The sequence below is a fragment of the Electrophorus electricus genome, chromosome 19 (genome assembly GCF_041902795.1).
Source record: "Electrophorus electricus isolate QZ-2024a chromosome 19, ASM4190279v1, whole genome shotgun sequence".
NCBI lineage: Eukaryota > Metazoa > Chordata > Actinopteri > Gymnotiformes > Gymnotidae > Electrophorus > Electrophorus electricus.
This window is the reverse complement of record NC_137515.1, coordinates 15,750,068-15,773,701: the sequence shown is the minus strand read 5'-3', so window position 1 is coordinate 15,773,701 and position 23,634 is coordinate 15,750,068. Positions and strand designations below refer to the sequence as shown.

Below are 23,634 nucleotides of genomic sequence, written 5' to 3'. Positions count from 1 at the left end.
TTTAAAATGTGACATTTTGGCTTGGGTTTAAGGTGCAAACATTGTTTTTCTAAAATAGGCATTTTAAAAACTCTTTGTACACCATGTCAAACTGCAGGTACAGGCTGTGGAAATCCATCAGAAATATATAATTAGTTGTGCTAATATAATGCATTTATTACCTGAAAACAGACACACTGACTAGGTTCAACCTGGCCTGTCTGGCTTTCTGCACCATCAAATTTCTTAAAGAGAATGTTCACTTTTCTTTGGCAAATATCTGAAAATAAAAACCCACTTCTTACTTATAATCATGTACAGTACAGTCCATAATGTACACTCTTCCTTTATCGCCGATACTGGCTGGGAAGAACTTATTTGGCGCAACATTGAATGCGCACAGAACACCTGGGAAGACATTTTGCAGTGAAAACTGATTTAACGAGCATTTGAAAATCATTTTAAAACATCGGGCCTGTGCCTCAAAATCAGACGGTGCCTTATGGAGACACCAATCTGCAGGAATAAGTCTGATCACAATCAATTACCGTCTGACAGTCAATTTCCACCTTAACACCACTAAAATATTATTTATCTAATTGAAATTCATTTCCACCTTAACACCACTAAGAAGGTATTCATCTAATTTTAAAGTTTCCTAGCAAGGAACGGCAGAAACCTCAGGCTTTGTGAGATCACGGAGAGAACTGGTCAGGCTCGGATTGGGCAGACTATCGCACTGAGTGGATCAAATATCTCCAGTATGGTTTCACAATAACGGTACTGTGTTGGGTGGACATTCAACCTTGTGTGATGTCCTATTGGGACGCAGCAAGTTTAAATCCCCGAACTCTGATTAAATGCGAAGAACTTGGGGGGGGGGGGGGGGGGGGGGTTTTGAGAACACATTCGCTCTCTTGCAAGTACACACACACACGGCACTGGGCTCAGCAGACACTAGACCAATCATGGCAATACAGGGTGCCTCGCATGTGCATTCCCAAATACAGGGACTATTCCTCTACAAGCGCTGCAGTATTTCTCAGTGCTCAGTGGCTTAACAGTTAAGCGCGATTTATATTTATATTATTTATATATATATATATATATATATATATATATATATATATATATATATATATATATATATATATATATATATATATATATATATATATATAAACATAAACATCTTTTATATATAGACATTTGTATATGAGCTTCTGATAATAGTCTTCATCCAGTAGACTGGACCTCATGCCTCATGGTGAGGTTTACAACTAAACACAGAAAGAGATAAAGGCCAGCAAAACCACTCCCTAAAGCACACAACACATTTAAGGGGAAGAGGATCAAATACATTATACTATAGTTTTGTTTTTTAAAAAAAGTATTACTTATAAATTTAAAAATTCACAGACATCATTTGCAGGAGAGCCTAGGTGATAGGGGTTGGTGATAGGGAAGGAGAAGCATCAGTTGGTTCGTTAGTAAGAAGCTCGATGAATGACTTCGATGCAGTCTAGCGCACGGTTGTCCACCCGCGGCCTGGCTTGGAGAGTTCCTTCATTTAAGGTGAACAGAGAGCTTCTCTGCAAGTGGAACAGAGTTTTTGATCACCCCGCGTTCCCAGGGAGCCGTTGTGCGTCTACGTGGCCTCCGGTCCAGCTAGGCAAGTCCAAGATTATGACGGAGGAAGAAAAAGGAAAAGATGTGTCCACACTCGTAAAGTCTGGTGGGTGGAGTCAGGCCCTGGGAGCACGGATGAATAAAAGGGGCACTCTCGAGAGCGAGAGCGAGAGAGGGATGGTCATGTACTCTCCTCCTGTATATGCACCTCTCTCCCTCTCTTTCTTGCAAGAAATACCAGGAATGGAGAGAAACAGCAGGAAAGCAGAACTTTGCGTAGGAGAGCAACTCGGTCCATTCTGCTTCCGCCAGCTCATAAAGGAGGCACAAAAGAGCCCAGAACACTGCCGCCTCAACTTACTCACCTGACTTACAGGTGCCTTCAACACATCAATGGAATTTTCCAGAAATGTAAGTGGATTGAAAATAAAAGAGGGTAGAAATCCAAAAGGCTAACAGGAAGAAAGAAAATACATTTACAGGGGAAAAAAACCCCAATAATAATAATAATAATGACAAACATTGCCCAAAAGACTCATCTACGTCAGCTAAAAATTAGTGCAGTGTCTGTTACGAAACTACCTTAGGAAACTAGTAGCACTCTTTTGGATTAGCTATTGAGCTACGCACACACGCACGCACGCACACACACACACACGTATGTACACACACACACACACACACACACACACACACACACACACACACACACTCTCTGCAGGAAAGTCAAGTATTGACATAAAATGCATTTTATCATTCAAGTATACTGCTCTAAAAAAAAAAAAAACAATTAACCAACCAAACATAAAAATCTATTTCTCTCTATAGCTGTGCATGTGAGAGTGGAAGGGTGCGATCAGAGCGTGGAGGAAGAGATGGCTTCAGACTAGGTCAGTATTCAGTCACTCAGTAACTGCGTTTGCTTTGGATCACGAACCCGTGCTGCTCTGGTCGTTCGCGGGTTGGTGATGGTGGAGGCTCGCCTCATTGCCTGGGCATGGGGCACTGACGAACTGGCATGGGGTCTGAGGCATGACTCCAGCAGTCCTGAGCGCCTAGGCAACACGTGTGGGCTGGCAAAGGGACGCCTGCGCTGACCGGGGCTCGCAGGACGGGTACACACACACACACACACACACACACACACACACACACACACACACACACACACACACACACACACACACACACACACCTCACACACTCATTTGCGTGCGCAGCCATGCACGCACACACGCACGCCCCCATTTGGTTCTGTGCAGGAAGGAGAGCAGGAAGCCACAAGATCTTCCTCTGACAGAGAGAGAGAGCACGCGTGCGTGCGTGTCTGAAGTGTGTCAAGTGCGTTCATGCAGAACACTTGAGCCAATTATGAAATAAAAAGTAAAGAAATGGAGAGAGAGCTTTTTCCTAGTTCCCTTTTTTGGTAGGTTGTAACCATGAAAGCAGCAGCCATCTCCTGCATGACAGCGTGTGTGTGTGTGTGTGTGTGTGTGTGTGTGTGTGTGTGGCCTGGACCCCTGCCTGCTCCCTCGCCGCCGATGCCCTACACAGCCAAAAGCACCTTCCTCTTCCTCAGAGTATCCGTCATCTCTCCTCAATGTCGCTCTCTCTCTCTCTCTTTCTCTCCATCCCTCCCTCTCTGCCCTCCCCCCAGTGCAAAAGCCCAAAGGTGAGAAGTCCCTTCCCAGAGCAGCAGGGGCTGGGGCGGGGCCGGGGCGGGGCCGGGCTGAGCCAGGCTGAGCTTTCACTGGTCAGCGCAGGAGATCAGCACAGGTGTCTGAGGTGCCATGTCCTTCACCTGGCCGTCAGTGGGCACGGTCAAGGTGCGCTGGCCTCTGAAAGAGCACGAACACACACACACACACACACACACACACACACATCAAGCACTGGTTCTGTATGTATACACACAGGTGTGTGGGTATCGCATGCTGCCATCGTGCACCTGTGCACGTTCTCCATGGCGGCGACCTCGGCGAGGGCAGCGAGGCTGAAGAACGTCGGCAGATCGCCGGCCATGTCGCCACTGCTGTCCTCCGTGTAGCAGCTCTCCTGGTTGCATAAAGGCTCTCGAGTTAATGGCTTTTCCTCCTGATCCTGGGTCAGCTCCTTCGCCTTGTCGGCTGCAAACAGTGCAACAGCCGCGGTTCAGTGCACAGCCTGCCCTTTACTGCCACGTGACACGCGAGTGATGGTTAGAGGACACCTACTACTGTGCGAGTGTGGCGGGCCTGAGGAGAGAGCCTCTCGCTCACCACGCACAGTCTACACACCCACAGGAAACCTAGGCAGCTTTTGTTTTGTGCTCGTTGACGTTTGTGTTTGTTCACATCTATGGCATTTATCAGATGCTGTTGTGAAAGTGTTTAGCTTTATACAACAACAACAACAGCCAAAGCTGAACCCGTCACTTGGAGACATGGTGGGCGGAGTTGACTCACCCTCCACGGGTGACAGTCGCCCGTCGGCTGTGCGCACCAGGTGGGTGATTTTACTTTTCCTGGCTTTCCGTTTCTGGCTGCCCACGGGCACGTCGCCCACCTTGCGGGCGTCAGGGGAGAGGGAGGTACAGACGGTGTCCGCCTTGGCCCCGGGTCCTGCCTCCGTGCCGGCTGCCTCGGCTGGAGCGATGGCTGCAGTGTGGAGATAGCAGCACATGTGCTGTTATTGCAAAACACAGATCTTTATCAAAAGGCCTACCAGGCTTGGTTTAAACAAACAAGAAAAAAAACAAACAAACAAAACCACCACCACCACCACCACCACCACAAAAAACACTAGTAAAAAAAAAACTGCACTAGTATGTGTGTTAAAGGGCTTGTGGGTATTTCCACAAATTCTCATTCCATGTATATGCGAGGTGCATCATGATTTTTCCTGTGTGATCTCAATTAGTACTCTGAAAAGCGCTGTGGCTTGGAGGCCTAAACCGCCGTTAACAGGATTCTGCAAGGGCCCGTTTGCCCACAGCTGCTCACACGCACACACAAACAAGCAAGCACGCACGCACAACGCAGACCAAGAGAATGGCGTGAAAAGAAACCAGGCGCAGGACAGCCATGCTTTCTGCTTTCTCTTTCACCTTTGTCCGAGGTACCGGCCTCTTCCTTTTTGTGCTTGTACTTGCTAACAATCTTGTGGAAAAAAGTCTTTTTCTGAGATGTGGATGGACCTGATTGTAAACAGAACAGAAAAGAGGAAAATGGCATGCTCTGTTAGATGGCTGCCTCGATGCACTCTGTATGGGAGGTGAGCACTTCCTTTTGCCATGATCAAAACAGGAAATGAGTGGAGGGTGCCAGGAGGAAGTGAGCTAACACGGCCCGGCTACGTGCTCACCCTTGCTGGCGGCGGTAGCCATGGGAAGACTGGCTGAGCCGGCTCTCTTCCGCTTGGTCACCGCCGAGCTCTTCTTGTCGAAGGTTAAGGGGCTGTACTGGGGCAGGCTATTAAACTTCTCCTCAAACTCCTCCTCCAGCTTTCCCAGACTGCTGCCAATCAAAAGGTCAAACGCTGAATGCCACTCCTCGTCACACAAATTCTGAGGCATCTGACAGGAAGTGTTAGGACAGCTTTTCCCCTCTACCCGTGTTCGCAAGAATCTAAAGGCAAATCTGATCGTACTGTGGCACTCGTACAGGTTAAAACATGAATCTATTCCACATCCTGGAGTTAATTTATATAAATTAAAAGGATGCTGAAAATAAGCTCCTGATATCATGAACAAAGCTCAAAATAAACGTATCAAATAATACAGAACTGAGAGACACCAACTGACACCAAACGTAACGAAACAATGGTATTTCAGAAAGAAGATGTGAAAGGCATGGCAGAGCGGACACTTGCCCAGGCGCCCCGGCCTCGTCTTTAGATTTGGACTTCTTCAACTTTTTGGGGTTGCAAGCCGCTGGCTGGCTGAAAGTACAGCTGTCTTCCGTCCACGCGGCGTCATGCTCTGACACAGAGCCACGCACTCTCTTTCCTGTGTGTAGACCGCATGCACAATAAGAACACAATAAGAACACAATAAGAACCGACTGAAATAGGCGTGAGAACAAATTTCCATTTCTGGAGTCATTTCTCGCTCAGTGGTTGAATTTTCAAGAGGTTCTATCTATCTATTTATTTATTTTTTACTCATGCCCGTTTGTGGTGAGTAACAAACCACCTCTGATACCTCGGTCTACGTTGGCACGCAGTGATGTCAGCATTCCTTCAGACACCAGAGTCTTGTAGAGCGCGCCCTTGCAGCTGCGCTCCGACTTCCTGGAGCCGCACGCTTCAGGCTTGGCCTCGGCCTCTCTCTCCTCGGGCCGGCCTCGAGGCAGCTTGCCCTCTGCCTCCCTCTCCTCCCCTCCGGCGGTCTGCGTTGGCTCCCCCTCGCCCGCGCTCACTGGCTGCGGAGATGCGGCTTCCTCTCCGGCTCCAGCTGGCTGGGGGGAGGAGTTGTGCTGTGCTGTGTCCTCGTCATTGCTGGGGGGCTCCACCTTCATCTCTACCTCCTCCTTGCACTCCACCTTCGGCTCCGTCTCGGGGACGGGGGGAGCCGCTTCGGTCCCCGCCTCCTTGCTGCCCTCCCCTCCCCCCGGCCCCTCCTCCTCTGGCGCGTCGTCCTTGACCCTGAGCTGTTTCTTGGCTTTGAGCTTGCTCTTCTTCTTGGTGGCCGGAGGCCGCTGGGCTGCGCCATCCGTGCCTGGCTCTCGTGCCCGCTTCTCGGATGCCTCATCCGGGCCCCAGGCCCCTTTGGCCACAGCCTCGATGGTGTACATCAGGCTTTCCAGGTCAGAGGCAGGGGCCGGGCGTTTCCTGCAGGGCCTCCGGGGCGAGCCGGGGCCCTTATCGGGCTTCGTCTCCTTCGCCACCTTCCTCTTCTTCTTTATCGCGGGCTGGGCGAGCGTGGGGGCGCCACCCTCGGTGGGGGAGGAGGAGGAAGAGGAGGAGGAGGAGGAGGAGGAGGAGCAGCACGAGGAAGACGGGACAGGAAGAGGAAGGTCGGGCTCGTCTCGGCATGCGGTTGGCATGGTGCTGGCAGTGCTGTGCTGGGTGCAGAGAGAGGAGGAGTCCACCACAGGTTGGGAGGAGAGAGCTTCCCGTTTCCCTGCCTCAGAGGCCAAACACATCTATGCATCGCACGCACACACACACAAACGCACGCACGGATGGTTAGGGTACACCAATAATATAGCAGCAAACTTCAATCTTCATCACTAAAGCAACTGCCAGCATAGTGGAACATTAGCAACAATTCTTGTACGGCAATGGCCACCAGAGGGCAGAATTACCATTGAAATTGTCCTTGGGCACATTATATCTCTACCATTGTGCCTCAAAACCAGTCAGTGTGTGACTGGAGAACTCACTATTTTCATGTAGCAGTAATTATACACTGAGAATGCCTAAACATGTCTAGCATGTGTGCACAAATGGAGGCTCTTAGCAGTGAATGTGTGTGTGTACATCTTTATAGGGACCAAATGACCCCACAAGGATAGGAACATCTGACCTATTTGACCTTGTGGGGACTAATGCTTTTTACAGAAATTGGTGAGTTACTTCCATTTAAAAAATTAAAAGGGCCAAACTATGTGCTTTTGTTTACTGAGGTTAAGGTTTGGTCTGGCATTAAGTAGCATTAGTAGCTATAGGAAGCATAGGAAAACCCCTACAAAGACGGTAAAAAAAAAAAAGACCGTGTGTGTGTGTGTCTTGTACCTCAGCAAGCTGGAAGAGAGCAGACTGACCACACTGCTTCCCCTCAGAAAATGAGGCCTGAGAGCCACTGGACAAGATCTACAACAGTGAAAGTGAAACATTAAGCAACACACAGACACACACCACTGTTTCGTGGGGAACAAAAATGAATTGAGTGAAATTTTCTTGTCAATCTCAACATGGCCATCATTCTGAGGAACTCCACTCTGCTAAAGTAAGAAGTGCCTTGACTCCCTCAGTGGGTTTTAGGAGCACATGTGACTGCGTGCCCAAAACCACAGGAAGGAAGCACTATAACTGACAAAAGGCCTAAAAGAAAAAAAAAAATAGTAAAACACCAAACCTCATTACATACCACACCACAGTCACCTGACCCTACCTGTGTTTGCCATGCTGCCTGCTAGTAAACACAGAGCAGACGTTTGGAAGCATTTCTGCTTCAGATGCGTTTGTCATCGGGAGCCTACATGTTCATGTAACATGTCCGCATTAGAGCTCTTCCTGCACTGGCATGACTAACAAACCCCATTAAATGACATGAGCAATACCGTCTCCTCCTCAAAAGGGTTGGAAGTCAAGTGCAAGTCACAAGTTACGTTATCCAATCCGCCTCTTTTATCTTGGCGCGAGGTGTCAGAAACCTCCGGTGTGTGGAGAATCTGCCTCGGCCAGCCGGAAGAGTGGCAGTCTGGGCGGGAGATGGGTGGGCGAAGGGAGCACAGGACGTACAGCGCAGAGGAGACACACGGACACCCTATCCTCGCGTGACCCCGTGACGGACCTGTTCATGTCCCCGCTGGAGCAAGCGAGTGGCAAAGTGAACGAGCGGAAGTGAGCAAAGTACGCAGACGGGAAGCAGCATGTGTAGCCGCTCGTTGGAGACGGGGCCTGCTCAGCTCGAGCGGACCGATTCAATTAAAAGGCGGAGGCCCAGGAAGTTTCCCCCAGATGGCTCCTAGCTGTAGTTATGATCGCCATTGTGTGAGTTTCCGGCGCTTGTGGCATATTAATGAATTTGGCCAGGTAAGGGCCAGAGGAGAATAGTCAGTGGCTTCAGAAACGGCAGGGGCCGTTCATTAAAGCCATTTCGCATTTTATCGGAATGGCCTTCTCGGCAATGGTCGTGAATTAGAAAAGAAAACTGGTCCAATTGCCACAGTAGCTGAACTAAAAAGAAAATGTAAAGCTGAAGTGCAGAGCCATTGCCTGTTCTTTGCTTCTCTCGGGTCGCCCCCTTTACCACACACTTTCCCCCATAATCGTTCAAATGTTTACTCTTCATGCATTAAGCAATAAGCTCCGGGGGTTCGTGGGGGTCCGCTCACCTCTGTCAGGGGGGATGTTTGGCTCCTGCTCTCTGAGGTCTGATGCCTGTCAGCAGGCTGTGGTGGACAGGAGGGAACCTGGGGGTGGAAAAAGAGTATGACATTAAACAATGTCTATTAGGATAAAGAACTTGGCTGGTGGCACATGTGTGTGTGTGTGTGTGTGTGTCAATGAACGGAGGTGTGCGTTTGGTGTTCTCCATTTTGCCATTAGGAAAAGGGCAGATTTTCCAGAATGCTTAGCCATTCCGGTCTCTGAAGAGCTTGAGAATATCGATCACAGCTCAAAGCCACGGTGAATCCAGAAAGGAAACGTGAAGTGCTCAAACTGTTTTTGTTCTCATACAAAAAAAAAACACCATATGATATTAGCAGGCTGGAGCCAAACTGTGGTTCATGAATCATGCTCTGTACCTCTCTTGGTGCCAAGATGTGCAATTTCCACCCCCTATGAAGGTGCAACCAAAATACTGTGCAGCCCAACAGAGGTGGATGCTGAGCTGGGACTGAGGTTCACATGCTGGTTGTGCCTTGGCAGATGGTCCCAAGCTGCCCTGGACAACATTATGGGATCAGGCATTCCAAAAGCAAGTAGAAAAGTTTGAGAGGTGCAGGGCTTCTTAGACATGAAGAGGCAAGATTCTAAGCACACTGAGAGCTGGCTACAGTCTGACCAAAGAAAAGATCAAATTTAAGAGAGGAAGCTAATAAAAACCCCTCAACTTTCTTTATTAAACGGCAGATGGCAGATGCAGAGGCTTACGGTCCGGGTGCCATGAGCAACGCTGAAACAAGGTCTCGTTGTTTGGCAGGAACATGTACCTTCCATTTCTGTTCAAATGTCGTGGTGGAATAGTGTGTTATGACTAGTGAGGCTTGCCAGCTTTTTAAAGATTGGCCCCAACACAGAAATATTTTGGTAGATGATGTAACGTGTTGGAGCCAGAGAAGGCAGACCGGTGGCTTATTGCTGTTTGATGGAGCCTCTTCGGCAGTGTTCAGCGACAGAAGAGCAGCGCTAAGGGCAATCGGGATCACTTAGTGGCTGCAAAATGGAATTCACTTCAGATTAACAGGAATGAAAGGAGTCCACAGAGAGAGAGACACACACACACACACACACACACACACACACACACTATTGTATTTATTCATATATTCATAACCTCCATCTACCACTAGTCTGCACTGTATCTCTGACAACACAGAATACCACACTCTCTAGAGACTTTGGAGATGCAAGTATATAGGTGTGGTTCTCATATAGCAGCAGACAACCCCTACATAGGCAGGTAACTACACACCAATACCACCAATCCTGCTGAGTCTAATAACTAATAATCAATGAATATCTGCATGATGTGCAGTCAGTAATTGCGACAGAATAATTTCCGAACGTTGACTTGCGTCTGATTAACCTGTTAGATAGGCCTTCCTTTAGCATCAAACTTTGTCCTTTCTCAGAAATGTCAGCCACTGTAAATTCGCCTTCAAAACCGTTGAGAAATTGGTTTCATCTGGGTCTAGGTTTCAATAGCACTAGTCTCAGTATACAGGTCTCTGGTCTGCACCCCAGTTCTGACAAACACGCACAGACTCTGCTGCACAATTACACACCTTCACAGACCTGTGTAAAAGTAGTCCCTACAAAAGCAATGAACAAATGAACAAAATATTGAATGGTCAAGATTACTTCTCGGTTGCAAGTCTTCGGCAAACCGTGACTGCCTGACATCTGTAGCACCCCCCACCGGGTGTCTCTCCCGGTGACACTCTGCATGTTTCAGAGGACTTTTACCTTCAGTCTTGTCCTCGGTAAGTGAAATGTAAGCTCTCATGGGCTCTACTGGCTTCCTGTTAGGGTTAAGCCGGTCAGAATGTTCCACTTTTTTGCCATGCAAACATGCCTAGTTATTTTACTGGTGTTGTTGGGCTCATCAGTGTGTGGCAAGCTGAAGTAAGGTGAGGTTTCGGGGACACTGGCTGGGACAACCTGCCGTTGCTGCATCATCAGGAAAGAAAAGCCGACGTGCTTCGCTGCAGCTACATGTCCCCAGCACCAGGCTTTACAGGTGAGCGACGGCGACCACCGCACTCAGCTGGCCAAGGATGAACTGGAAGGAAGAAGGACCTTTACTAATGCTCCCTTGAAATAGAAAGCCTGCATATATAAGAACAAGTCCCCAGATTTTCCCCAGGAGAGATGTTAATACCCACAAATTAAAGCTGGCATTCTGCACTACAAACTTACATTGGTCGTTTCATTTAAAATCCTGTGCTAGAACAGACACAGGAGAACAAAGTCCAATTACATACGCAGACTTCACAGTACATCTGCTAAGAATGAAAACCTTGTGTCATATTTCTGAAACTTTTAGAGCAAGGACTTACCTACAGTCAATTTCTGCCTTTTACTTCCTAATTAATCCAGTTCTGTACACAGGGAGGATGGGGCAGCATCCTTCCTCTGAAATGCCTAATAAAAAGGCCACAGAAGCCCATCTTCCAAAGCACCAAAGACACAATTATGACACATCTGTTCCAGATACATCCAGAGGCAGAAAAACCGAAGCCCAGGTTTTGAAAGTGATGGCTCCGTGCAGCCTGTGTTAGTGGGGATGGACCTGGCATAACGGACTCCGTCGGGCAACAATCTCATGTCCGTTATCTCAGGAAAAACTCTGCATATCGCACCCCGTTTATAACCAATGCTGTCTTTCAAGGCACCAGTTGGTACCATTTTCCACGTTTTCTGAATGTAGGTTAAAAATATGTATTACACATTTTAGAGGGAGCAGTTTTAGTGATGCTGAGGCTACTTGCAATGATTCAGAAAAAATTAGAACCCCATAACATTCATCTTCATCTGAGTTGAAGTGTGTCTGCATAGCTTATTGCACATTTGTTCATGTGTTATTAAATAAATACCATCCGGCCATTAAACTATATTTTCAAAGTGCACAATTCCTTGACTCTGGCCAAGATGACCCTTACTAGACATTAAATCAGAATGACTTGCTAACTGAAGCTGACTACATTTGTAGATATTTGTAGCTGACTACAAACAAAACATCATAAAACACTGGGATGTTGAGTAAATGACTATGCTCTCTTGAATTCATGCTTAATGAAGACATTAATAAGTCATAGATAAAAATATAAATATAAATATGTGGCCGATATGTTGCTTGGCGATCAGGGCAATTTTCATCGTTACTGCTTTGATGTTGGAATTTTGTCTGATAATCACAACTGATAACTTTCATCTATCCAACAGGCTTCCGCTTTGTTTAGGCCTTATTTCATATTACTACAGTTATCGGGAAAATGCCAATAATCAGAGATGGGGAGTTTAGTTTAGTCAAGAGCTCCATCTATTTCGAATAATTTTTTTACCAGTCACAGGCTTATATAATCTACACCAGTTCAAGGCAGAAAAATGGCTTTGCTTTAAAGGTGCTTTAAAATGTGAAAAGGTAAAATTATTGTTTATTCAGTATTGCCATCAGCCACAACAAGGTGCTAATGATGAGTTATCTGATTTCACCAATAAATTCAGAATTACTACATCCCTACAAAATAAATCTACACTGCTTAAGTTGACAGTATTGAGTGTATGATGGACCTGATGGCCATACCTGCTTTGTTTAACAGTGCTCTCATGTGGTCAACATTAGACTAGTCAGGAACTCTGCAGCGAGTCCCATTTTTAATGGATATGCCAAACCACAGCTGACATAACAGCTGGTTTTGTGTTTACCAACCTGTGGAGCACCTCGTAAACAGCCTGTCCCAACCTTGCTGACAGGTGGCTGCAATACCACTCTGCTCACACTAGGGGGCAGGTGACTCAGCAGAGTCGCCCAGCACAGTCATATGGCTCTACTTCTGGAGTTTGCCGTTGCTGTTTTTTTCCACAGATCTGGATTCAGGCCTGTAGTTTCTCTTATAGTGGCTAAAATCAGGGCACATTTTTAAGTAGCATTTTTTAACTGTTGATGTCAGTTTTTGACTTCTGATATCTACATAGGACATTTATATGGATTTGACCATAGACCAGTATATCCACAAGTTCTCTTCCTGGTCTTATACTCAAAAATTTATTTCTCAGCATTTGCTGGCCTTAGCAGTGTGAAAATCTACATAAATACAGTTTTATGAGTAGGATACAAGAAAAACATGCACTACAGCACCATCAAAGTCAGTCTGTCTGTACGTACGTCGCGTCTCTGGTGCTACAGCCAAGCCGGTTCAAGCTCCCCCTCAGAACAGCATGCAGTAACCAGACTGTGCTGTAGACACAGCTATAAGCTGCAGTATTACTGAAACATGTGCGCATTCCCTGTTGCAGCCTTGTTCTAAACACAGTCCTGTATAACTTAATTACTGTCATTTCCTCACTGACACAAGGTGTGCAATTTTACTAGCAACCACTTGCTGGAAATAAAATAAAAAGGAATGTAATAAATGCTTCCTTCAGAGCCCATTCTGACTCTCTGATGGTGGACACTACAACCCTCCCTAACAACCCTACTGCTGCCTGATTTTGCCACAGCAATGTCAGAACCAGCACAGCAGAGTGAAGCATGATGGGCTGTCGTGCCGGTGCCGTACCTCTCTGGCAGTCAGGGCGTGCTCTCCTGCTAGTAGTAGCATGCTCAGGCCTCCCATCTTAGTTGGATCTAGAGACACACACACACACACACACACACACACACACACACAACAGCATGATGTCAGGGGAAATCACAGAAATTGATATCGGCAATCAAACCATCATATGAGGTTAGACCCCTGCCTGGGGTCTTGCATATCAAATTTCAGATTCAGAGAGCAAGGAGAGCTGCTCTGGGATCAGATTATGCTTTACAGATCAGAATGAACACATCTGTATTAATGTGGTATGGTAATGCCAGATCAGCACTAGTTCCCTGGAACATTTGAATGCAGATGACAAATAAAAACAACAAATTTGAATACAGTTTAGAGCCTAAGATATTGAATGAGTCTGTGAAATTGATATTCAAGTTTCCCAACCTCTAGATGCGCACGCGCGCGCACACACACACAGGTAGTAAACAATTCAGCGTAGTATACAAGGTTATAAAAACAAAATGCAGGACAATCTGGACAGAGGTCCTTCATCAGCAGTGCAAGCTCACAAATTTGCTCACAAATATTTAGCAGTATGTGTGTATAACGGAAAAGATGCAAACTTTGATGGACTGGAGACTATGAAACTGCCTGTAAGAAAGAAATCTTGAAATTAACATGTCAGTTAAAGCCAGGTCAAGGCAGGACTTCACTGAACCAATCCAGTGAACCTAGTAACTTGACCTCTATGAACTGTTACATGCCAACATAATGTAGAACCGCGTTTGCGGATTACTACATCGCACCATTTTACATATCATATGAAAACTGCAATATTACGCTGCATTCATGAAAACAGCATAGAAAAAGAAATTCTGATTTTTCAAACAAGTTAAAACTGTCAAGTGCACACAGCGCAGATGCAAACAAATGAAAAGCCTAAACAGGAACCATTTTAAGTGAAGTTTCAGGCCTCTTTTATAATAGCAGTGCATCAGCAAAGCATTTCAACACAGAAAGAATTCTGTATTAAACAATACAATGTACACTTTCACTACGTGTTCTTGTAGCAAACCCAAGAATCACCTCTGGGACAGCAGCGGCAATCTTGTGTGTTAAATCCCAAGACTGGTGACGCAGTGACCCGTGACATTTTCCAGTCTAGAGCCAGACTAAAGTCTCCACTAAAAATCACCGTGCCAGGTGAGTGTGCGTTCCAGGACCCACCTGCCATGGCGAAGTTGAGCCGTGGGGTGCAGTCTGCTTTGGGCACTTTTTTGGCAACAGGGGCATCCTTGGCGGGGTTGGAGGGCAGAGACCAGGCCTTCTTCCGGACGTTACTCACCGCGTGAGCGGGACTCTTCACCGGCTTGCTGGTGGCGGGACACCACTTGTAGCCTGGGTTTGCCTTCATGAAGGCGTCCTTGTACTAGAGAGCGGAGAGAACGTCAGCAAACAGCACTGCTGTGAAACCGTAGTGATTAATGGATGTAGACTGATGAGATCAAATGAGAATGCAACATCAATACTGAGGTTATTACTAATAAAAGCAATGAGGGAAACATTCTTTTGGACTTATGTCAAGGTCAAACAACCCTGGTTACACACAAGATTTTATATAACAAAGGCATTTAAATTGTCTATAGCTAACAATGATCAGCTGAAGAGCCATAAAGTCTTGAAACGGGAAGGGACATCTTTGTCTTCGTATGAAGACAGTGGGTTAATTTTCATATGGTGCTTTAATGCCCATGTCCCTTCATGTGGACGCACAATCTGGCAAGGCTGAGCAGGGCACTCGACAATTACGCTTGCATTTTTAGGCAGACAGCTGAGGTGGGAATGCACCGGGGCCAGGTAGAACGTTCCCAACGATGCCTCAGCAGTTTCGTGATTCAGAAAAACGACCCTGCCAGGGCTTCCTCCTTGTCCTGGTTGGCCTCGACTGGGCGCAGACGTGCAAAGGGTGCTGTTAAACGCGCCAACACGCTAAGTTGAATGAACACGGCCTGGCGCCAGATGAGCTTCCCGAACTCAATTCAGCAGAGGAAAGATTCATCGGCTCGTCCAGTTCCGGAGGTGACCCCTCACCTCCTTGGCCATATCGGTGTACTTCTGCTTCTCGGCGGGCTCGAGCACAGCCCACCAGTCGGCCAGGATCTTGGTGGCGCCGCGGTTGTCCAGCCGCGGGTGCTCCTGGCGCACGAGTGATCGGTGCCGCTTGCAGAAGAGCAGGAAGGCGTTCATGGGGCGGCGGGCGCGCTGCTCTGCCGCATCCTCCTCCGACGCCTCGTCTTCCAGCGCACCGCACTCGGGCTCGCGGGCTCTGCGTTCTGTGCACACTGCTGCCACCTGGAGGATGGAGGAGGAATGAGACTGTACAGAGTATCTGGTCATTTGTACTGTTACATGCTATACATTAATCATGTAAGCAGTACTTCTGTTAGTAAATAAATAAATGTGAACTTCTCGTGTTTGTCCTCATGAAAGTGCATATATGTCTTAGCAAGTACCATGGAAACGTGAAGATCAAAGTCACCTCCTGAATGAATGATTATTCCAAAGATTTTTTGGGGGGGACAAATCACAACACTCATGTGAAACATACCAAAGCTATGATGCGCTTAACAACAGAAGACTGGCCTGCAGGACTTATTAAACATTTGTTGGATTAGGTGACTGTTATGGGAACAACCACTGAACACTCATCGAATGTCTGAGTTCAGTTACAGAGCTTATTTGCATCTTGCAGACTTTTGCAAGATCAGCATTACAAAGGCAAATATTGTGATGATAATTAACAAATATCCCAAATATCCTACATCATGTGGCAAAAAAAAAAAAAAAAAAAGCTTCTGCCATGTGGAATCTTGACCATTTCCATGCCTTAACAGTGCAGGAACCCACGTATAAACTCGGGAGACTAAGCTGAAAAAGTTGATGTTTGAGGAAGCCCTGCTTAAAGACGGTCCAGACACCAGCGCAGCCTTGGTGGCTGCAGCGGACCTGTGGCCACCTCAAGCCTTCTTTAACAGGGTGCTAAGAGCAGCTGACCTTCTCCAGCTCTTCCTCCTCGTCGTCCTCCTCCTCCTCAGAGAAGTCCAGCGCCTTCTTCTTGGACAGCAGCGGGTGCCACTGCAGGCACTTGCGCTTGGGCCGCTGCTTGCTGCTCGCCTCGCCCTCTGCCACCGACGCCTCCTTCCGCCCTCCTCCACCCTTCATGCTGCTGCTGACCCTGGGGGGGGGGTCAGAGGTCAGAAGTCAAGATGGTGGCAATACAACCACACCCTCTGAGGATTCTGTGGTCACCCTGGCCCGCCGGGACGTTTCTTTGTGATGCGGTGTTCGGGGAGGGATGTGTGTGCGTGCGTGCGTGTATATATACACTCAAGGCTTACATTTCAAATGTGATCAGATGCTACATTGGTGAAATCCCTAATTCGTATCCACACTTGCATTTGCTTGAAATATATTAGTTGTGGAACAGTTCCCCTTTTTTGTCCACAGAGTACAAGATTACAGGACCAGACTGGAGAAGTTTTATCACAGTCACAGTAACGGAGAGCAAGAGAAAGCGAGAGCAGGAGAAGGCAGGGAGAAAGACACTATGTAGCTGAGGAAATGGAGACAGAGACAGAGACATTGTGTGTGTGTGTGTGTGTGTGTGTGTGTGTGTGCGGGTCTGAGGGCGTGGAGACCCAGGACTCGTTGCTCATCTCAGAACTGTATGTCTGCATCACTCCGCTGCTACACTAACTGTACATGTGCCCTTCTCACACAACACGAACACTGTTAGACTACATGCTCCAGCGTACTACTAGCCAGCCACAGCGTACCTCTCTGCAGTCACTGCCAAGCAGTAGTCATCTACGACTAGCCGACGCTGCACTGCCTCCGAGCTGGCTTCCTTCCTTTAGTATCTGCTGCCCCCTTGCGGCAGAGGAGTCGCACCACTAACAGGAATGCTGCTGAAGAAGCTCTGTGGCTCTGTTCAGTTGGAGGAAGAGCTCCACTCATGCTCTACCGTCTCACTAGTCCACTTCACACAGTTTAAATCAGTTAAACATTGGATGGCCATGCATCAAGCCAGCCTCTGCTTATAGAGCAGTTCAGTTCACTAGATATTAAACAGTAAAACTACAAGTTACTACATACACACATTATTGAAAATTCAAACATAGTAATACTATGTTCAGTCACACAATTTAATACCACCAATACCACCAAACTTAATACCAGAGATGTTGCTGCAGCAGTAACGTCAGTGGTTAAGGTATTAGACTAGTAATCAGAAGGTTGCCAGTTCAAGTCCCACCACCGCCAGGTTGCAGAGATGGGCCTCTGAGCAAGGCCCTTAACCCTCAAGTTGTATTTAGTCATAAAGTTGCTTTGGATAAAAGCATCAGCTAAATGTGGCAAATATTACTGCAAGTTTAGCATTCTAAGATTTGCATACATCTCCAGTACAGAGCTTGGTGCACTTAATCAAAATCAAGATACCATTTGGTAAAATGTTAAGAAAAACACTAATTTTTGCAGTTTTGTATATTTCCATTTTGGTTTGCAGATTTAAAAGCTTAAATTTATTAGCTTAAATGCAGCAACCTGCTATATATCAAATCACGTTTGTGTTTTCATCTACCTTAATTCTGAGCTCTTCGTGTGAGCAATTCTGACAGACTTGCAGTATTTGACAGTTTACTGAGAAACCCATGAAATTTAGAACCATTTTAAAATAATTTCAAATAATAATGTGTCCGGCAACATTCACTGTCGATGTAACACCTCCTGCTATGTTGGCTTTTATGTCTTGCTTAAAATAAAAATATCAAAGGACAGTGTGTCAAAAGATTACTGGATTAGCATTAGTCGATCTGATTTTATTTCAGTCAAGTCAGGAAATAATTTTGTAAATGAAAATCAATAACTCTCCTCTCCAGAGAATTTCACAGTCCATGGACTGAATTCCTTGAGCAGACTGCAGAAATGATGTTGGCCTCTGCTTTCCAGGGTCTAGATAACAGAAAGTGATTAACTGTCATGCAGCTTTTGAGCTTGCACTCAGAGCCTAGAGAGACCCACATCTCCTGTGTGGCTGCAGTCTTCCTAATGAGGGTCATGAGCCATAAAACAGTGATGCACACTTAGATTCCACCTCTAGCTTGAGCCCAAATGATGATAGCACCTGGACCAAACAGGCACCAAGCCTTGCATTAAGGATGGGTCTTTTCAAATACAACCGAGTTATTAGTATCCAATACATGACATCACTACACAGACCCACAAATCAACACAAGAACAGGCTCTTTGCCCTGTCACTCCAATACTTCCTCCTGCTTTTATGTAGACTGTAACTACTGCTAATCCATTCCAATACAAAAGGCAACTGCACTGGATTCGGTTGTCATTGCTGTGTTCAGAACAGTAGACACTGTCACCTCTAGATTCATAATCACCTTACCCTGACCCAACATTAAACTTTACGCTATGCTTAAGCTAAATCGTACACCTGACGACTATGAAATTGCTGTTTACCCAAGGAGCAGCTGGGGCAATTAACCCTCAGATTAAAATTAGCTTCATATTGCTAAAATATGATTTCGCTGTTGTTTCATTCATGTTGATTACTCTCTGTTCTTCTTTGATTAAAGAAAACACGCATCTTAACATGAAATTACTTACTGTAAGCATCTCAAAGTCATGTGCCGCAGAAAAATAACATGAGGTTTAATACTGTGTGCAAGTTACAAAAAATAAGACAATTGCTAACAAACTAATAAAGGTGATCAGAAAAGGGAATTCAATGGAATTCAGTGTGTTTGCAAATGTTTGATGAACTGTATTTGAACTGGAAATTCATGATCAAGGTTCCACTTCAGCATTTCTGTTCAGAATTCATTCATATGCATTCATGTAAGGCATTTCAAGATGGCGACATACGGTCAAAATCCATTTATTTATCTCAAGTTCAGAAATGTGGTAAATAAAAGTTTCTTTTGCAGGGAAAGCCTCACTGAAATACACGTGGATTAACGCGTGGCCTGAGAAAAAGAATGCCGTTTATATTTGTTTTTCATTATTAATTTTCATATGTGTGCAACTCACATTATTTCCTCTGTTAAAAGAGAATATGTGAAGTTAATTCAGGTCAATGGACCGCATGTACATGTTGTATTTATCCTTTCTTTAGATGCAATTCCCCTTACAAGTTTAAAACTGTTGACAATTGGTTGACATTTGTATTTTCCTTAGCATGTTATCCTACATAAGTTAACAGCATCAATAATGCATGAAGTAATTATAGAGAAGAGTGCAGACCTAAACTGCATATCTCCAAATCCTTGACAGAAATATTAATCCGCTCATGCCATCACATCTGATAGGTTTTTAGGTGTGTGTGCGCAAGTCTTTTCACAATATTTTGAATACATTTATCATATAGGATCAATGATTTGTAATCTACTACAATCACAAACAACCAAAATCTACTTCTCACACAAAGTATGACAGTCAAAAACAACAGTATTGAGTCAATTCTAAAACATATATGACACTGTGTGTTTAGTAAAAGATGACATTGAATAATGAATTGGTACCGGTACCAGTACACGTTAGGTATGATCTATGAAGTCAAAATAATTTGAGCATATAGAGTACTGATGACTGAGGCTGCACCAAGCAGAATTCAAAACAGTGATGTAATGAGTCTTTGATAAGGTATAGAACCAGCACAGTCTATGGGTTGGGGGGGGGGGGGGGGGGTTGCGAATGAACAACAAAACATGCCATGAACTGAAGGTGTACTTACTGAATCACAGAATATGGAAATACTGTATTTGAAAGATGAAGATGGATCTGTCAGTCAGGCTGTGTCATGCGATGATGGTGACCTATAAAATACAAAAACACTGCGTCCTCAGTGCAGGAATACATGCCGAGCCACAGCCTAATGCACCAGCAAAACATTGCCTGAGCACACGATCTCGTCGGTCAGCGACATTTTAAACGGACATTTCACCCCGGTGTGCGTGGATGAGTTGCTCGACTGCATGTGAGACACGGGCTACGTGCACTGCTCGGGCTACAAACTATGGTGGCACGGTCGTTGTCGTTGCTGAAGCGTAAAGTTGTGAATTCCGAATCCGTCCATTTTCATCTCGTAGGGCACTCGGGGAATTCGTTAAAAAAGCCACCCTAACGTTACTTCAAACATGTCACACCAAAATGTTCGACACAGTCGCGTCGAGTGCATGCACTGTACAGTATCGCAGCGTAGTTTTCAGGTAAGACCGGTGCTCTCTGCAACCCGAGGGGACTCGCGATCACCGTCGCAAGAAGTACAACATAAAGCCCCGTGTCATCGATACTCGGTAGTATCCGCTTATATTCACGTAAGGGCTCTTATTTAGTTCGACTGACCTCTAGTCAAACCATGCTCAGCTTTGCATCTCAGTGCAAAATGTCGATCTGGGGTCTGACAAGACAGACAAGCGAAAGAGAGTCCATCTTGCTTTGGGGAAAATGAAGTATAAATCTCACTCCTGTCAAACTCCCTCCGTGCATTTTCAAAGAAAGAATCCCTCCCTCGACCAGTTCGTTTTCTCGTTACTTAAAGCGTTTCCAGTGAAGACTTTTCCGACGAGAGTCTCGACAGGTCTCCCTCCGATGTGTAAAGAGACGGAATAAAAGTAGCTCGCAAGCTAAGCTAGCTCACTGATGCGAAAACGCTGTAGCCTGCTGAACGTGTCATTAGCAGAGCATGCGATGGTCTCAGAAAACCTCTGCTCACTTCGGGCTCGACATCATTGCACTTTTGTGACTCAACTTTCGCCAAATGTGCCCGTTTTCACGGTTACGGCGCGTCGGTTACGTTGTAACCTTTGCGTTCGATGAGGGAAGTGCCCGTTCCGTTTCTCTGATGAGAGCAAACAGCTCGCTCGACTGTGTCGTACATATCCCTCTCTACGGTCTGCATCGTCGATTTTGCACAACACCGACTTGAAACGAGTGCTCGGCGACACGGGAGCCTCAAAGCTAACACAACTTCTTTAAAATCGAAGCCCAATCGACTCCGCGGAATGATTAAGTAGCGAGCTGTCCGCCTCTCACTGCACGGTGTAACCAAACTGGCACAAATTTCACACCGAATAGCCGAGGGCTGCTGTTAAATCAGCACTCGGATCTTGTTTAATAGCCAAATATATCCAAGTTTTCTGTCATGACGGTGTCTAAATAGTGAAACTTACCCCATGAAAGCGAGCTGAAACACCAAGGCCTTCTCATTCCAGCCTCCCTTCACCTTAAACTTATTGACACATCTTAACAGTTGTATGCTGGCCGTACAGTAGCCTGCACAAACAGGGCAGACTTCAAGCGCTTCTACCGGATGGACGTCGCCGTGCTAGTAACGCGCAAACGCTGTTGTATGAAGTCGACAAAAGTAAAAAATAAACAACGTGTAAATATATATTAAAAAACAAGCCAATATGCGGCTAAATGATTCTTTATGGTTGTACTTTCGTTTCACTCGAACAATTTTGTCAGGTTTTTTTTTTTTTTTTTTTTTTTTTTTTTTTAACTGCCCTCCCCCCGTGCGCTCGAGTGTTCCCACAAACTGGTCTAGAGGAGTAGAGAGTACTGCGAGGATGTAAACTGGTCTGGAGAAGCCTGGAGTGGAGAGTACTGCGAGGATGTAAACTAGTCTGGAGAAGCCTGGAGTAGAGAGTACTGCGAGGATGTAAACTGGTCTGGAGAAGCCTGGAGTATAGAGTACTGCGAGGATGTAAACTGGTCTAGAGAAACCTCGAGTAGAGAGTACTGCGAGGATGTAAACTGGTCTGGAGAAACCTGGAGTAGAGAGTACTGCGTAGATGTAAACTGGTCTGGAGAAGCCTGGAGTAGAGAGTACTGCGAGGATGTAAACTGGTCTGGAGAAACCTCGAGTAGAGAGTACTGCGAGGATGTAAACTGGTCTAGAGAAACCTCGAGTAGAGAGTACTGCGAGGATGTAAACTGGTCTGGAGAAACCTGGAGTAGAGAGTACTGCGTGGATGTAAACTGGTCTGGAGAAACCTGGAGTGGAGAGTACTGCGAGGATGTAAACTAGTCTGGAGAAACCTGGAGTGGAGAGTACTGCATGAATGTAAACTAGTCTGGAGAAACCTGGAGTAGAGAGTACTGCGTGAATGTAAACTAGTCTGGAGAAACCTGGAGTAGAGAGTACTGCGTGGATGTAAACTAGTCTGGAGAAACCTGGAGTAGAGAGTACTGCGAGGATGTAAACTAGTCTGGAGAAACCTGGAGTGGAGAGTACTGCGAGGATGTAAACTAGTCTGGAGAAACCTGGAGTGGAGAGTACTGCGAGGATGTAAACTAGTCTGGAGAAACCTGGAGTGGAGAGTACTGCGAGGATGTAAACTAGTCTGGAGAAACCTGGAGTGGAGAGTACTGCGAGGATGTAAACTAGTCTGGAGAAACCTGGAGTGGAGAGTACTGCGAGGATGTAAACTAGTCTGGAGAAACCTGGAGTGGAGAGTACTGCGAGGATGTAAACTAGTCTGGAGAAACCTGGAGTAGAGAGTACTGCGAGGATGTAAACTAGTCTGGAGAAACCTGGAGTAGAGAGTACTGCGAGGATGTAAACTAGTCTGGAGAAACCTGGAGTAGAGAGTACTGCGAGGATGTAAACTAGTCTGGAGAAACCTGGAGTAGAGAGTACTGCGAGGATGTAAACTAGTCTGGAGAAACCTGGAGTAGAGAGTACTGCGAGGATGTAAACTAGTCTGGAGAAACCTGGAGTAGAGAGTACTGCGAGGATGTAAACTAGTCTGGAGAAACCTGGAGTAGAGAGTACTGCGAGGATGTAAACTAGTCTGGAGAAACCTGGAGTAGAGAGTACTGCGAGGATGTAAACTGGTCTGGAGAAACCTGGAGTAGAGAGTACTGCGAGGATGTAAACTGGTCTGTACTGAGTGGCCTAGCCAGTGCCCTCATCACTCGCTTTCTGGCGTTATAGTCGAGTCATTTAGTGCAAACTTTCTGTTTCAGTCTGAGAGAAGTCAGTCAGAAAACGCCACCAAAGTAAACAGAAACACGAATTTAGCCGTCTGACCACTGAGACCCTATCTCGGTGTTTGTTGTGCGAGACTACTGAATACAGCTTCCTGGGTGTTGTATCAGAGAATGATCACTGAAGTGTTTGCGAAATAAAGTGTAACCGAGCAAATCTGTCGTCACTTACCTGCAACAGGGCACTAAAGTGACTTAGGAAATCCGTGATCAGAATGTTGCTCCGTATTTATCGTTGTCACCCTTCGATAACGTGTTTCTCTATTCACTTTTTGCGACATGGGCTACTGTACATGGAGTGAGTGAAATATAGATTTTTTTTCGA

At 46.1% G+C, this 23,634-nt stretch overlaps 1 protein-coding gene across 6 annotated transcripts; it reads right to left on the bottom strand.

Annotated features, from left to right (window-relative positions):
• Positions 1–1,132: 1,132 nt before the first annotated feature.
• On the bottom strand, positions 1,133–23,613 carry bbx (BBX high mobility group box domain containing). 6 transcript variants are annotated; one of them, XM_035535984.2, is made up of 15 exons: positions 23,482–23,613; positions 20,050–20,131; positions 16,296–16,476; positions 15,333–15,593; positions 14,469–14,670; positions 13,263–13,330; positions 8,649–8,726; positions 7,324–7,401; positions 5,789–6,731; positions 5,458–5,593; positions 4,951–5,102; positions 4,694–4,783; positions 4,053–4,244; positions 3,557–3,734; positions 1,133–3,446 (listed from the first exon to the last, which is right to left on the bottom strand). In XM_035535984.2, exons 3-15 carry the CDS (start codon positions 16,461–16,463, stop codon positions 3,356–3,358), a joined length of 2,637 nt encoding a protein of 878 aa, XP_035391877.2. In that variant the 5' UTR covers positions 16,464–16,476; positions 20,050–20,131; positions 23,482–23,613; the 3' UTR covers positions 1,133–3,355. The 6 variants fall into 6 exon arrangements, with proteins under 6 accessions (XP_035391877.2, XP_035391875.2, XP_035391879.2 ...); XM_035535982.2 differs by lacking the exon at positions 23,482–23,613 and adding an exon at positions 21,488–21,768; XM_035535986.2 differs by lacking the exon at positions 23,482–23,613 and adding an exon at positions 21,488–21,767 and having other exon boundaries at positions 4,951–5,099.
• Between the last annotated feature and the right edge of the window lie 21 nt (positions 23,614–23,634).

Coding starts and splice junctions, on each gene's coding strand:
- bbx (XM_035535984.2), bottom strand. CDS start 16,463: ATGAAGGGTGGAGGAGGGCGGAAGGAGGCGTCGGTGGCAGAGGGCGAG. Junction 4,784..4,950: donor GGCTACCGCCGCCAGCAAGG/GTGAGCACGTAG, acceptor GTTTACAATCAG/GTCCATCCACATCTCAGAAA. Junction 4,245..4,693: donor GGCCGGTACCTCGGACAAAG/GTGAAAGAGAAA, acceptor TCCACACTGCAG/CCATCGCTCCAGCCGAGGCA.